The 13,161-nt window shown below is 48.9% G+C and overlaps 3 protein-coding genes across 3 annotated transcripts; 2 read left to right on the forward strand and 1 right to left on the reverse strand.

Annotated features, from left to right (window-relative positions):
* Positions 1–2,514: 2,514 nt before the first annotated feature.
* NCLIV_003270 (putative RWD domain-containing protein) lies at positions 2,515–5,441 on the forward strand (the record flags this gene model as incomplete). Its single annotated transcript, XM_003879827.1, has 5 exons — positions 2,515–2,731; positions 3,176–3,285; positions 3,862–4,023; positions 4,393–4,633; positions 5,371–5,441. The coding sequence occupies 5 exons, from the start codon at positions 2,515–2,517 to the stop codon at positions 5,439–5,441; spliced, it is 801 nt and encodes a 266-aa protein (XP_003879876.1).
* Positions 5,442–6,698: 1,257 nt separating this feature from the next.
* Positions 6,699–8,426, reverse strand: NCLIV_003280 (conserved hypothetical protein; the record flags this gene model as incomplete). The annotated part of the gene is made up of 2 exons (XM_003879828.1): positions 6,699–7,787; positions 8,196–8,426. 2 exons carry the CDS (start codon positions 8,424–8,426, stop codon positions 6,699–6,701), a joined length of 1,320 nt encoding a protein of 439 aa, XP_003879877.1.
* A 3,297-nt stretch (positions 8,427–11,723) lies between these two features.
* NCLIV_003290 (conserved hypothetical protein) lies at positions 11,724–12,525 on the forward strand (the record flags this gene model as incomplete). The annotated part of the gene is made up of 2 exons (XM_003879829.1): positions 11,724–11,778; positions 12,098–12,525. 2 exons carry the CDS (start codon positions 11,724–11,726, stop codon positions 12,523–12,525), a joined length of 483 nt encoding a protein of 160 aa, XP_003879878.1.
* Between the last annotated feature and the right edge of the window lie 636 nt (positions 12,526–13,161).

Here is a 13,161-nt window from a genome sequence, read left to right on the forward strand (position 1 = left end):
TTCGGTTCAATCAAAACGGCTCTCCACTTCCACAAGAGCTTACCAACAAAATGTAACGAAACAGAAAAGTGCGAACTAGCGAGCCTAGGCAGTGGGTATGTCCTGAGACACGAGAGATTTCTGAAGAATGTTGTGCAGGGGGAGACAGATCCTTGACGTCTCAGTGTCCCAATGCGGCCGACAGGGACCCGCGAGCCAGCTCAAGGCTTTATTCTTAACAGCATCTAAAGAGCGCAGCCCCGTAGCAAGTCGTAGTGTCGCCAACGATGAGGATTGACGGATTTCACCCAGGCTCCGCAGGTGAGAACTTGACCCGGGGTCGGCCTTTCGGGGAGTACTGCACAGGATGTCTTGTAAGTTTCCTTGCGTGTTTATGGTTAATTACGGTGCAGATCATGCGCTTGTCACCGTCGACCGGACACCAAGTGGAAATAACGCTCTCATCCTTCAGTGTTTGCCCAACATGTGGATGCTGCATGGCGAACATCCACCTGCCCCATCTCGCTCGAGAGTGAGTTCGTGTGAGGTATGTGATACAACACGATTGCTGGACAATACTGTCGCACGTCCCATGTTCTGCGATGTCGAGGTGAATCCGGTCTGTTGACAGGACCACCATTGAGAGAGCAACTCGTGGCCACGATGGTGGCCGCGAGGTGAGAAATGGGAGACAAGGTCAAGTTCTTGCAAAATTATGTTCCATCAAGCCTCTTACGGGCTTTCGCAATCGCCGATACAATACACCTGTGCTGCTTCGTCGATAGGAGCACCTTTGAGAGAGGCTCGCACTATACGGTGCCCATTCGTCGTTCAAGCGTACCATCATTCACCTCTATCTACGACTTAAGTAAAACCCATAAGTTGCATCGCAATAATCTTGTTTTCGGGAACATATTTCTGATGGGCATGTGTGCCCACTGCCGCCCATGGTGCTACGCGATTCGCTTTTCTCACGCGTTGCTTCCACATGACTTCTAAAGTGGTTCCTCTGCAAAGCTGTGTCCTCTGGAATCTTCAACAAAATCCGTGTACCCGAGCAGTTATACGTCTGTTTCCCGCACACCAAATGGTCCCATCCAGAAGGCAAGTTTCTTTTGCAAGTGCCCCGGAACGGGTGTCGTGCCTACTTGATTGCAAACAAAAATGACTTAGATGTAGACATGGCGATGCGGTACGGAAAAATAATTCCATTGAACACGGGTGAAGTCAGGAAATATGTTCAGCATGTTACTGAAGGAGCCAGAGAAAAGCTTGATTTAGTAGCTTCTATCACTTACAGAGAGCGTTGAAGTTGCCCCGAAAATATCGAGTGCATGCACCACAGCGCATGCGAATGTTGAGAAGGTTTTATAAACGCTCGAGTTTAGGCTCATAGCAAACTCGTAAAATGGCGCGTGAACATTGTTCTAAGGCACGATTTTCCCCTATCTTCCCATATAAGAGATTCACACAAGCTATCCAAGTTCGTCTGCTAGTAATCCCCGCTTTTCTTCTCCGACGGAGAGGAGCCGAGTTCCTCTGCCTCCCTAAGCATGGAAATGTAGTCAGTGAGCAAGCGGGGGCCTGTATCCCCATCAACTGACTGTGACCCCTCTTTCGTCTGCCTATGTGCCCCTCTTTTTGTCAAGTGGATGTCCTTTTGCTCGTTTCCAGGGTGACAGCTGGGAAGCAACTGGAGAACCCAATGAGTACCCCCGATTCCGTCTGCACTGCGAAAGACAAATACGGGGACTGAACTGTCTCGACAGCATGCACCGGGGCTAAAGTGTATACCTTTTTGTTTGCTGAAAGGTCTCTTCTGGACAGCTGGTGAGGCAGTTTCCGCTTGAGAGAGAAGATCTCTGCCGTGGTCCGAGGCCGACTCAGTTTTTGTGTGTGACGAGAATGATTCTTGCCAGTCCCCCCTTCTTCACTTCTCCACTCTGATAAACGCGACTCAGCCCCTCATTTGACGACACGGACTCATCACCCGAAGTTGATCCACGCAAGTGATTTGCATTCCTCTTTCTCTCGCGGACATGCATCTTCTTCACACATTTTCTGGATTCATTTTTGCGTGGAAAAGCAGAGAGTGGGCGAGCGCGAGAAAACACGCGTCTTTGGTCCATAAACGTTTTTGATTTTGGATGGTACAGTTCATGTGAAGCAACGTGACGCATTTGAGCAACGTCCACTCGAGTTTGTCGGCGTGCAGCGCATGGCGAACGCGGTCAAATCGACAGACACTTGGAAGAAAGATCCCAGGCAGGAGGTGCACATCGGACTAGCCACACTCGCCATCGAGGTTGCTTTCCTTAACTCCTTTCCTTCACTTCTTCTTCTCCGCTCTTCTTCGTCCTCGTCTGCCAATCTTCGTCTTCCCTTCTGTGTCTTGTGATTCGCATTCTTCCTCGTCTCCCGCTTTCTTGCTTGCTTCTTCTGCCTCGTCCACACCTGAATCGCAGTCGATACAGCCACCGTCACTAGCTGTTGCTGTCTTCTCTTTCGGTTTTTTTTCCTTGTATCGGAGACACGATGGCAAACCACACAGAAGAACAGGAACTCGAACTCGAGGCGCTAGAGGCTCTCTTTACTCGAGAAGAAGAATTCGAGAAGCTTTCTTCTACTTCTTTCCGCCTCTCTCTCCTGCCTTGTGAAGAACACGAAGGCACTGGCCATGTCGCCGTCACGCTGTTCGTTGAATACGTACCAACTTACCCCGATGCCCCTCCCAACTGGGAAATCCAAGCAAGTAAGGAACACCTTTTTCTTCGATTCCCGGTCGATCTCCACGCGTATTTCGCCACATGTCGACCGTGGACGAGGAACCGCCGCACGCGTGCCTGCCGTTCTGGACATGCTGAATGACGCGTCTCCAGAAATATTCGATCAATGTACCAGGCAGCTGATACACGACGTGCGCCCTCGTCGCAAAGCGGCGGGCAACGGCAGACCCACAACGAAGCATGTGCAGCGTCTAACGCGACTGAGTTGAGGCCTCGAATGTTGTCCAAGGCACGGGGATGCTAGCGGCCCTGACATCCATCAACTTTTTCTTTTTCCACCGTATTTTGAGCGCAGCTCTAGCATTCGCACGCAGTTGATCTGTATGCATTGTTCATTTCGTGCACACTGTTTTAGTATAGGCAGTTCAAAACTGCGGTAAGCGTGTTTTGTGTCTGCCCACATTTGACAGGCAAAGGCCTAGACTCAGAGGCCTTGGAAGAAGTAAAGAAGGAGATCTCGAAAGTGATGGAGAGAGAGGTTGGGGCGCCGATGATGTACACTGTCGCGGAATTTGTACAAGTAAGATGTCTCGAGGCTGACCGTCTCTGGTCAGGTCCTCGCGTCGCTGCGTTTGCTTTCTCCTGGCAGGACAGCTCAAGCGAACGGTGTCTCTGCTGAGGCTGCGTGTCCCGTCGGAAAACACTTCCCCTTCGTGTCGTCGTACCCTCTCGGCTTTTCCTGCTGTGGACGACGCAACGCCACTCAGAGCGGGCGTCTCTTCCTGTCAGTTTCTCTGCCCAGTGGCTCTTCCCCGACGCACGCTCACTTCGTTTCCCTTTCTCCGGCCATACTTTATAACTGACGCTTTGCGCGCCGAGAAGCGGACTCCCGAGACACTGAAGGAGGCTCGAGGAATGGCATGCGGCGTTTAGCTTTGCAGAAACACCATCGATTCTTGCTATGTGTCGCTGAGTACAAGGACGCTTAGTTAACTTGGGGGGGGGCGGATTTGAGTACACTGCAGGACATGGAATCGACTTGTGCGACTGGCGCTTCCAAGTAGTTTCCGGGGAGAACTCCAGCATGCACGCACCGGTCTTCTGACGCAACCGTTTTTGATTTCGCTGGCTGCAAGCGCCTTTCTTTTTCCCCCAGGACTGGCTTCGAGCACGAAACAAACCACAACAGTCAATGTACGACCAAATGATGAGTCGAGAGAATGCGGCTGTAGAGCAAGATGCGAACGAGGAGGAGGAAGACGAAGACGAGGAACCGCAATATGCGGGTCTGGGAGAGAAGCAGCTCTGTGCAGCAACGGTAAGTCTTTCCTTCCCCCGTTTTCTGAACTGAAATAGTCGGTGAGCCGTCAGTACACGCAGATGTGTTCAGTATGTCCATGCTTGGTGTTCAACGTGCGTCGCCGTTCACACGCACCTACATATGCCTCTGTACATGTTTGTTTGTGTCTCGACCTGTGCGCGAGCTTGCCGCTTCTTACAAGCCGGTGGGCATCTGTGGAAACCCCGTACCTGTGGGGCGTCGAAGCGTTTTCTTATAGAGTTATAGTTGCCTGGAGATCGTTTGATATATGCATATTCATTTATTTATACGTATTGATGTAGGAACATTAGTGCCAGCCGATTTCCCTATGCCTATGACCCGCGCTCTGTGGCCGCTTTTTTTCAGGAAAGATGCACGAAGGAAGAATTTGACCGATGGGCAGAACGGTTTCGACAGGAGATGATTGACGCAGGAATATGGAAAGGGTCTGCGATTTCTGGAAGCCGCAAAGGCGCCTTGACAGGAAAGCAATTGTTTGAAAGAGATGCCTCTCTGGCCACAGCGGATACCAGCTGCGCCGAAGCTGAAGCGGATGAAGATGCTGCCGACGAGAACCAGAAAGATAACAGTTGCCCAGAAGACACCGGTATGTTACGAAGCACGCCTACGTATATGCATGCAAACATATTTATGCGCCATGGTGATGTACCTCTTCGCACAGCAGCTACTGCCTGTGCACAAACGCATGATTCTGGTGAACAAACTGCGCTGTTCTTGCGTGGAGGTTTGCTACGTTCCGAACAGTTGTCGCTAAAAGGTAGGTTGGAGACTTAGACTAGCGTCGGGGCACATTGCTTCATCGTTAGACCACGCTAGTCTTTAGATGTTATTAAATTTATGGGCGACTTTTATTTGAAAACGAAAATATTTTTCATTAATCGTCATTTGTATTATCATTGTTCAGAGCTAAAAATTATTATCGATACTGCACAGCTACGAATAGCCAAATAATAGCGTTTTCACTAGCAGATACACATGCATCTGTATTTCTTGATTGCCTTTTTACCAGAGTTTTAACTCTGAATTTCTCTAGATTGAACTAAGCAGGGACAATGTGAAAATGACCTCGAGCCCAGTTGATCGGGCCTTGAGGCGTGAGATGGGGCCCAGTCAGCCGTCCAGCTGATGGGGGTTATTCGTGCAAGATTGAGAGGGTACGACGAAAGAAGGGAGGGAAACTTGCTTCTCAGGTTCTAAACAACTGGAAGAAAAAGTACGAAGAAACGCGTGTGCAGTCGATAGGACTGGCAAGCGTCGCGTGGCGGGCTCCGCGTGCCCGACAACTTCCCTGTGTGTGACCCTCTCCTGTGTTGGTGTGAACAGAGAAGAGAATGTTCTGGAAGGATGAGAGCCTTTTTGAAGGCGCAGACGATGAAGAACTTCCATCCGATTGAGCGAGAGTAACCCCACGCAAAAGGATATTCCCTCCTCTATGTACATACATGTGCCACTAGGCGAATAGATGTGTGTCTAACTGCGTAAGTGTGTAGGCACATCTACGGAGGGCCATGGATCCAAGTTGTGAGACATTTCTCTTTCTGAGCATGTTGCTTTCAACATTCTCCTGATCTGTGCTCCACAGCCGGGGTCAGATCTTCTCCGTTGCCTTGCGTGCGTTGATCTGGAAGGTGTTGTGCTCCAAGGAGATAAGTGCCGTTTACATTACTCAGAAAATGCAGTCTTTCTGGCGACTATTTGACTGCCAAACTGAGACAGTAATTGTTGCGCCAGGTCCCTAGTGGCCTGTAGGTTTGCGTTTTCTTGTCGGATGTTCTGCCGGTTATCCTATACCTTTCTTCGGTTTACTGGTATTCCAAGTGGAATAAAGATCTTTGCACGACTCGTTTTTTCAAAGCACAATGCATTATGCAACCGATCCGGGGCGAGGACATGCGCCGGTAGACTCGCACACGAGACAACGTGCGCCCACGGTGCACACAATGTTCCTGTGTGTCTAAAATATTGCAAATAGAATATCTGATGTCACCTCTCTTACATGCCCGCTTATTCAAAAGTCACTATTCTAGATCAGTTTTCACCACCTTGCATTTCCACAACCTGCAGAACTACGACAAGCATGAATATTACGTTGCAGCCACTCAGGGAAGAAACGTTCCTTTTCCGACTCTCATGGCAACTTTAACAAACAATCAAATGCCTGTATGGTTCGTTCGTTTCCGTAATGACAACAAAAGTTTTCTTGGACTGCATTTGTCTGGTCCGGCGCAGTTGGGACCGATTTACACGCACTAAGTGTGCAGCCGAAAAGACGGAAGCGATTCAAAGCTTCGGTTTCCCGACCGATAAAACTACAAAAACTAGAAGTTACATCCAAATACATCACTCGTCTGAACACGTGATACAGGACACCAAACGTACCGATAAAAACACAGGGACGGAACCTGGCAGCAAGCAAGGCAAAGGGTCCTCTAGAATCTCGATCATTCAAACACCGCAAAACAAGAAAATGATCTCCAGGCCAGTGCGGGTCCACACACCTGACGTAGATAATTGTGTGCAGTCACGTGCCTGCCATATATAAACCAAATTTGATACTGTGATGGCTCCCCATGGAAGGATCATTATGTTAGAGAGAAACGTACTAGTACATTTGACCCGCCACTTTCAACAGAGGAAGAACCTTTTGGCTTCTAACCAGGCGTTGTTCGTCGGAAATCTTTTCCATTAGGAATGAACATGTCAACCTGCCTTATGTCCACCCTCAGGCGATAGTCAACCCAGTCGTAGACAATCTTATGGATTTTCTTCATTATGGCGCCATGACATTCAATTTTGTCGCAGTGAGCTTCGAACACTCCGACAAGATGAACGCAGGCGCCTCCAGGGGGTATCTTCGCCTCCAGCTGCATTATGAGGTCGGGCGTAGCCTGGGCTCCTTCAGAAACTTTTCTTGGCTCTTGCATTCTTCTTTTACGTCGCAGTTCCCAGTTGCTGTCTCTACCTGGCAGACCGATTGCCTCCCCGTCCCTGCTCAGACTTTCACTGGTACCGTGCTGTCTTTCCGCAGACACATTAGTAGGCGTGTTTGCAACAGAAATGCTCCCTGGCAATTGCGTTTGCTTAAACATGGTTTCTGTGCCGAGAAAATCCAAACTGCCAGAAGATCCTTCACTGGTTATTTTAGATGTAACCGGCTGGTCGGTGGCTGATTGTGTTCCCTGAGAGTGGAGCCAGGCTCTGTCTGCACGAGACTGCGGACTTTCGTTTTTGTGGAAACCAGAGTTGTCATCCGGTTCAGAATCCACCTCCGTGTCAGTTTCTGTGTCGTCTACAATCCAGATATCCTCATCCAGATCCTCCTCCGCCTCGTCAGCTTGAGTTTTGCCCTTCTCTTCGTTGTCCATTGGTTGTTCCGTGTGATTCACTTCGTTTCTTCCGTCGACCTTCCCAGATTCGCGTTGTCGCGTTTCTCCCTCATCTCTCTCACCCACTTCTGCTTCATCCTGCATCTCCTGGAGCGTGTTTCGCAAAAGAACGTCTACGAAGGAGTCAGGGAATACTGACCGAAGTTCATCGGCCACTTTGTGAACTTTCGCCTTCTTCACTTTCCGAGAATTCATATCCTGTCTTGCTTTTAGTGACCGCGGTGATGAAGGCAGCTGACCAGCTTCCGCTGCTTCCGCAATCTTGTCGACCGTACCGAAGGCGTCCAAGCTGCTGCCGAAAGGTAGATTTGGGATATCGATCCCAGCAGGTAAGAATCCTTCTGGACACCATACCTTGGTATTTGAAACGCAAAAAACACAGCGTACGCACACAAATGGTCTAGCTACGTCTGAGGCGTTTGGATCGCAATATACGCACTCAACTCATTACTGTGTGACTCAAGTATCAGAAGTCCAGAAGATTGACGATAGGCTGTGTGATGGAGAACCCTCTGTACAATCATGAAGCAACAGAGTTGATTCAGCTATACAAGGGGATACGCGGACAGGTAGGTCAGGCAACAGATACGTAGGCGTTCCTTTTGATGGATGGAAAAAATGATAAAAAGATGGAAAGGCGGTAGTGTACCTAAAACAGATACAGGTAGTTAGACAGATATCAAATTCGATGGTTAAAAATCTTGATGCTTAAACATGGATGGATCGTGCCGATGCCGAAGTGAAGACACCGTTGCAGCTCACCTTGCCACGGTAATATTCAACTGCTCCGCACTTCGCAAACTCTTGGCTTAGAATTGCGTACGGGTTCGTTTGCTCGCCGCCAAGCACAAATCCCTCAGGGCAAGACAAAGAGGGTCCGACTTGCTTTCTTGCCTCACATGTGCCGAACTTAGATACAGAGTACCCAGGTGGACAATGGTCGCCAGCCGCAACCTGAAGGAAGAAATGCATTACCTTGGTCCGCACTTTCATCTTTCTGTACAAGGGACTTCCAAGCGAAGTGAAGAAGAAAATGTGCGGTTGTTTGCGTCGAATCATAGTAAAGCCCCCGTAAGGCTGGAATATGAGACGCTGCTTATGATAGCGTCCGCTCCGTATCCTTGCTCATGGACGTCCACGACTGGCATGACTCCCATCGCACCACACAGTAAATAGTAAAATAGCGAACGTGGTACGCAATAAGAAAATGGAGTGGGAACGCTATAAATGTATTGATTTTCCCCTGCGGAATGTGAAGTGGATCTCGGTGAGCGTGGAAATACCGGTATATCAGAGTACCACTGTTATTACAATCGATCGACCGCTCACAGTGCATGCATTGCTTAATACACATAAACACGAATATGATAGTGAAAACCATATATAACAAAATGAGTACAAAGCACCACGTAAACAGCGACTTGTATACTTGTGGACGCTTGCTGGACTACTTCATCTGCGAAGATCTGTTGAACATTGCGATTCTGACACTTACGGCGAATGGGATAGAATCCATTTGTGTGCAAGTGAAAGCCCGACCAATGGGCTCGTGACTTTTGTCAGTGTTTCCATTTTTAACATCCTTTGGGGTGAAGGCCGGGATCTCCGAGAAATGAGGCTCGTATCCTCTGGGACAGATTAACGAGACGCCGGTTTCTCTCTGAAGTTGTTCGTAAAAAGTCGTACCATAAAGTTACCATGGGCTTCGTGAATGCTCTCTCAAACGAACCTCGGACCAATAAGCACAACCATCAGAACTCGGTTCTTCTTTAGCACGACAGACAATGCATATTACTGACGCATGATTCGGGACTTCGTGTAACCTATAATCGATGTCCAGCAGTCCCTAGATATGAATGCCCCTCATTTGTTTTCTCTCGCTGTTAATACGAGTGATAACAGTAATCCATATATTAGGCGTAGAATATAACCGATGTGGAATAACCTTAATGTAGTAGGATATTGAAATCCAACATTTTTAGCTGTCTTAAGCAGTCCAGTAAATTGGTGGTGTACAGCAGTCATAAAGAACTTGGTTGTCTCTAATTTCTCAAGGGATTCAGTTCTCGAAAATATGGAGTCTAGCAAGGCCCTGAGGAGCTCTTGCTCATGCTGGGACCCGTCCCTAAACGAGGTTGCTGATGCAACGAGATTTGCATAAAATAATGCTAAAGCTGCTCCCTAGCGACAGAACGAGCTCCCCAAAGTGTGGCACATCGTTTTGTCCCACATATATTCGTTCGACCCTACTTTCCTCTTGAGTAACGTAGATCATTTGCTGTAAACGACGTCTACATCTACCCGTATTTTGGAAGAAATGCACAAGACGATGGTAAAGCACACAAAAGTAAAGCTTCGGAATTTTAGGTCGTGTATGCTATAGCGCACGCAACAGAAGGCTGATATGACTTACAGTCACTGCGCAGATTCCTGGAGAAACGACGGCCATTCGAGAACGTAGGCCATGTCTCTTAAAAGACCGATCACCTGGGCATGTCGTCCAGGCGGGCACGGATACGATGGTCAGACAGTGAGGACCGTAAGCCAGCCACCCTGCCGGACATCTCACTTCTATAGGCATCATAGAAGCATCAATTGCTACGCAAGCACATGCTGAAACATGGGTGATGACGAGTTAATGCATGTATGTTGAGGTGGGGCAATGAAGAGTCAGGCGTCTCTATCGTCTTTGAAAGCACGAGTAATACCTCTTTGTTTCTTCCTTTTGCTGTAGATAGAACGAGGCCTGCTGTCGAAACTGCCTGCGCTTTGTCACCGGAGCTACTATACACACAGGCGCGACATCAGTAAAGTATCTCACCAGCTAATAGCATGCCCGCCCTTCAGTGTATGCGAAGAGAAACACCATATTCCTTTCTTACCATGGGGATACATATTTTCGGGTAAGACAGGCTCAGGCTGGAATCCAGTGCCATTAACTGGTATAAGAGGCTGCGGCATCTCGAGTTTGGATTCGTAGAAGGCATTCCGGGCGATTCCAAAAGCTTCACTGTCTGTCATGTCTTCTGGGTTGGGTATCCAGTTTCTGTAACGGCCTGTCTGGAAACCCGTGACACCGGATTCTGATGAACTCCCTGGGACCTGCGACCCCCCTTGTTCCATGGGTGAGAATAAGTCCTGCGCGCCAGTCTGTGTCTTGCCTTTTCCATCAACGCCAGTGTTTTCAAAGATATCCAGAAATTCTCCATTCTTGTGTTGAATCCTAGCTTCAACATGTACCTCGTAGTCATCTGGAAGCTCGTCGCCACTCTCAGGTTTTGCGGTTTCGACTCCTCCTCCTCCTCTAGTGGTGGTGAGGTGAATAGCTGCTGCCAGTCCCGCACCTTTCCGGGAGGGAACCATTATCTTCGTAGTGCCGAGATTTCTTCTGTTCTTTCTTGTTGTGCCATATCCTGGTCCGCGTTGCATGCTGGAAACCTCGTGGAATACCGCGTACCTGTTCAGCTGTTCGCGGAGGGCTCTCAGCGATGAAAGTTCCGTAGACCCGGTGGAAGAAAACATAGAAGAGATCGAAGCTATTGTCGACGCGGAACCTTGATCCATTTTCTCATTGAACAAGACCGGGAGGGACTCGGTAGAGGAGATGCTTTTGCCATAAGTTCCATTCATGGGCCAAGAGACCACGCCAGCTGTGGTGTATGCGCCATATAACAGCAAAGGGAGGTGTGTATAGTGGTGTAGTGATGAGAAAGACACAGATGAACACAAGAAAACGCCCAAAGTGACTGGCAAAAACCTCTCAGGGTGGATTCTGCATCTGATGTTCTGAGAAGCGACGCCATGCCAACTGGCAGCTGCTTCTTTCTTTGACAAAAGACCCGGGAATGCAAAGCGATCTAGATATGCCATTGTGGCAGTCTGCTGAACTACGAGGGATTCGCAACATTACTATGATAAACGGCATAAGAAAGGGCTTTACTACCCCAAAGGCGCTGAAGCGTTGGGGACAGCCGACACCATGTTGGTAATCAACGACTTGACAGAGAGTGAATATAAAAGGGGGAAGGAAAGGAGACGAGACTTGCCACCATCGTTGGTGTTCGTCGGAGGATTCATGCCGTAGGAACCGGTCAGTCACCTACAGAGCTCGAGTGCAATCGCCTGTTCGAGCCTCGGTCACCTTTGCTCGTGCGGTATCTTTTACCATTAATGAACACGATGGCTCAAACCTGCCATGCCATTTTTTCTGCAATCTCTTCTCCATCGCATATTTCGTGATAGTTGACCTTGATCAATCGCCACCAGGAACTGTTTCGGGATTCCCCCAAAATGCAGTTGCCCCTGTTTTTCAGTCGGCGGTCTCTGACCGTCGCCACTTTTTGCGGTAAGTCCAAGGCGACTGTGTACACATTCTCGATCTCGCCTAATAAAACTCAGCATGATATTTTCTAGCATATTCGCCCTTCAAAAGAACAGCTGCAGGGGCTCACTGTGGGACATTCAGGGGTCAGAACTTTGATTCGCTTGCCGGGGAAATTTAACACGTTCTGTTCTAAGTTCCCTGAGTCCAGAAATATCGGCAGCCATGCTATTGTCCGCTCTCCTTGTCTCCTCCAAACTTCCTGCTTTGGTTTGCGAGTTCGGGATCGGCAGTCGGTCCTTTTTCACTCAGTTCAACCTTCGTTTCTACTTTATTCCCGCAGGTCTGCTTTGGTCAGGCGTATCCCCGGATCCGGTTGAGGGCGGGCCTCATGGAAGCGGCGTTCTGTCTAAACTTCGGCCTCCTTCATTTTCCCTGATCGCATCACCGCTTTCTGAGGGCAGTCACAAAAACACAACATATCCCAGTGGAATCAAGACGGTGTCAAGGGACGAGTTCCTTCGCTTGTTCGTTGAAACATTCCAGCGAGAGTTTAAGGCTGAAGAAGGAGGTCTCCCAGGGCTGTTTATGGAGGTGGCATTCGAGCCAGCTCTGAACCGGTCAGCTTCAGTCAACTCTTTGAAAAAGCAGATGCGAGCTTTCGCAGATCTGATGGGCGTGGATGGCCTCAGTTCCGAGGACGAGCGCCTGAAAACAATACTAGAAGTCTTTTCGTCGTACCCCGTGACACAGCAAGGACAATCTGCTTGATGGCGGGCAAAGACCAACATGGCATTGACTTTGTGAAACGTTTTTGCTTGTTACGGATACCAATGCATAACTGAGTTTATGGTTACTATTTTCTGTTCGCCATGTGGCGCGCAGAAGTTGTTTTCGCAGACAACACTGGCAAAAACGATTACCACCTAGCCTAAACGTCTCATAGAAACAGAAGAAATGAAAGCCTGATTACTACAATTTGTCCGAGTTTCAGCACAAGTAGTCAGCCAACCGGACAAGTCAAAGCAAGTTCTCAATCCAGTCAGAGTGATCGTAAGAGCCGGGTCAACACCCGCTCTTCGACTATGGCAAGGAAGTTTAGAGTATGAGTTGACTAGCAGTAACTCATCACCACACGCCCGATGTATTGCAAGACACCCTTTGAGGCCCTCTCACGCACATGGGGAGACTCTCTCTGCTGAGCTGATAATGCAGTGTTTGCTGTATTCTTCGAGCAGGCGGCTGAGGCATGCTCTTGCTGACTTGCATTTTCCAAACGTTGGACCTGCGTCGAATCGCGTGACCTTAATCCAAACACATTTCAATATTTAATAAGGTGCGCTTGTACTGAGCTGCCAAGCGCATGCCCGTGCTAGATCTAACTGTCGCTTCATCTCCTGAATTTTA

Source organism: Neospora caninum, chromosome Ib (genome assembly GCF_000208865.1).
Source record: "Neospora caninum Liverpool complete genome, chromosome Ib".
Classification (NCBI taxonomy): domain Eukaryota; phylum Apicomplexa; class Conoidasida; order Eucoccidiorida; family Sarcocystidae; genus Neospora; species Neospora caninum.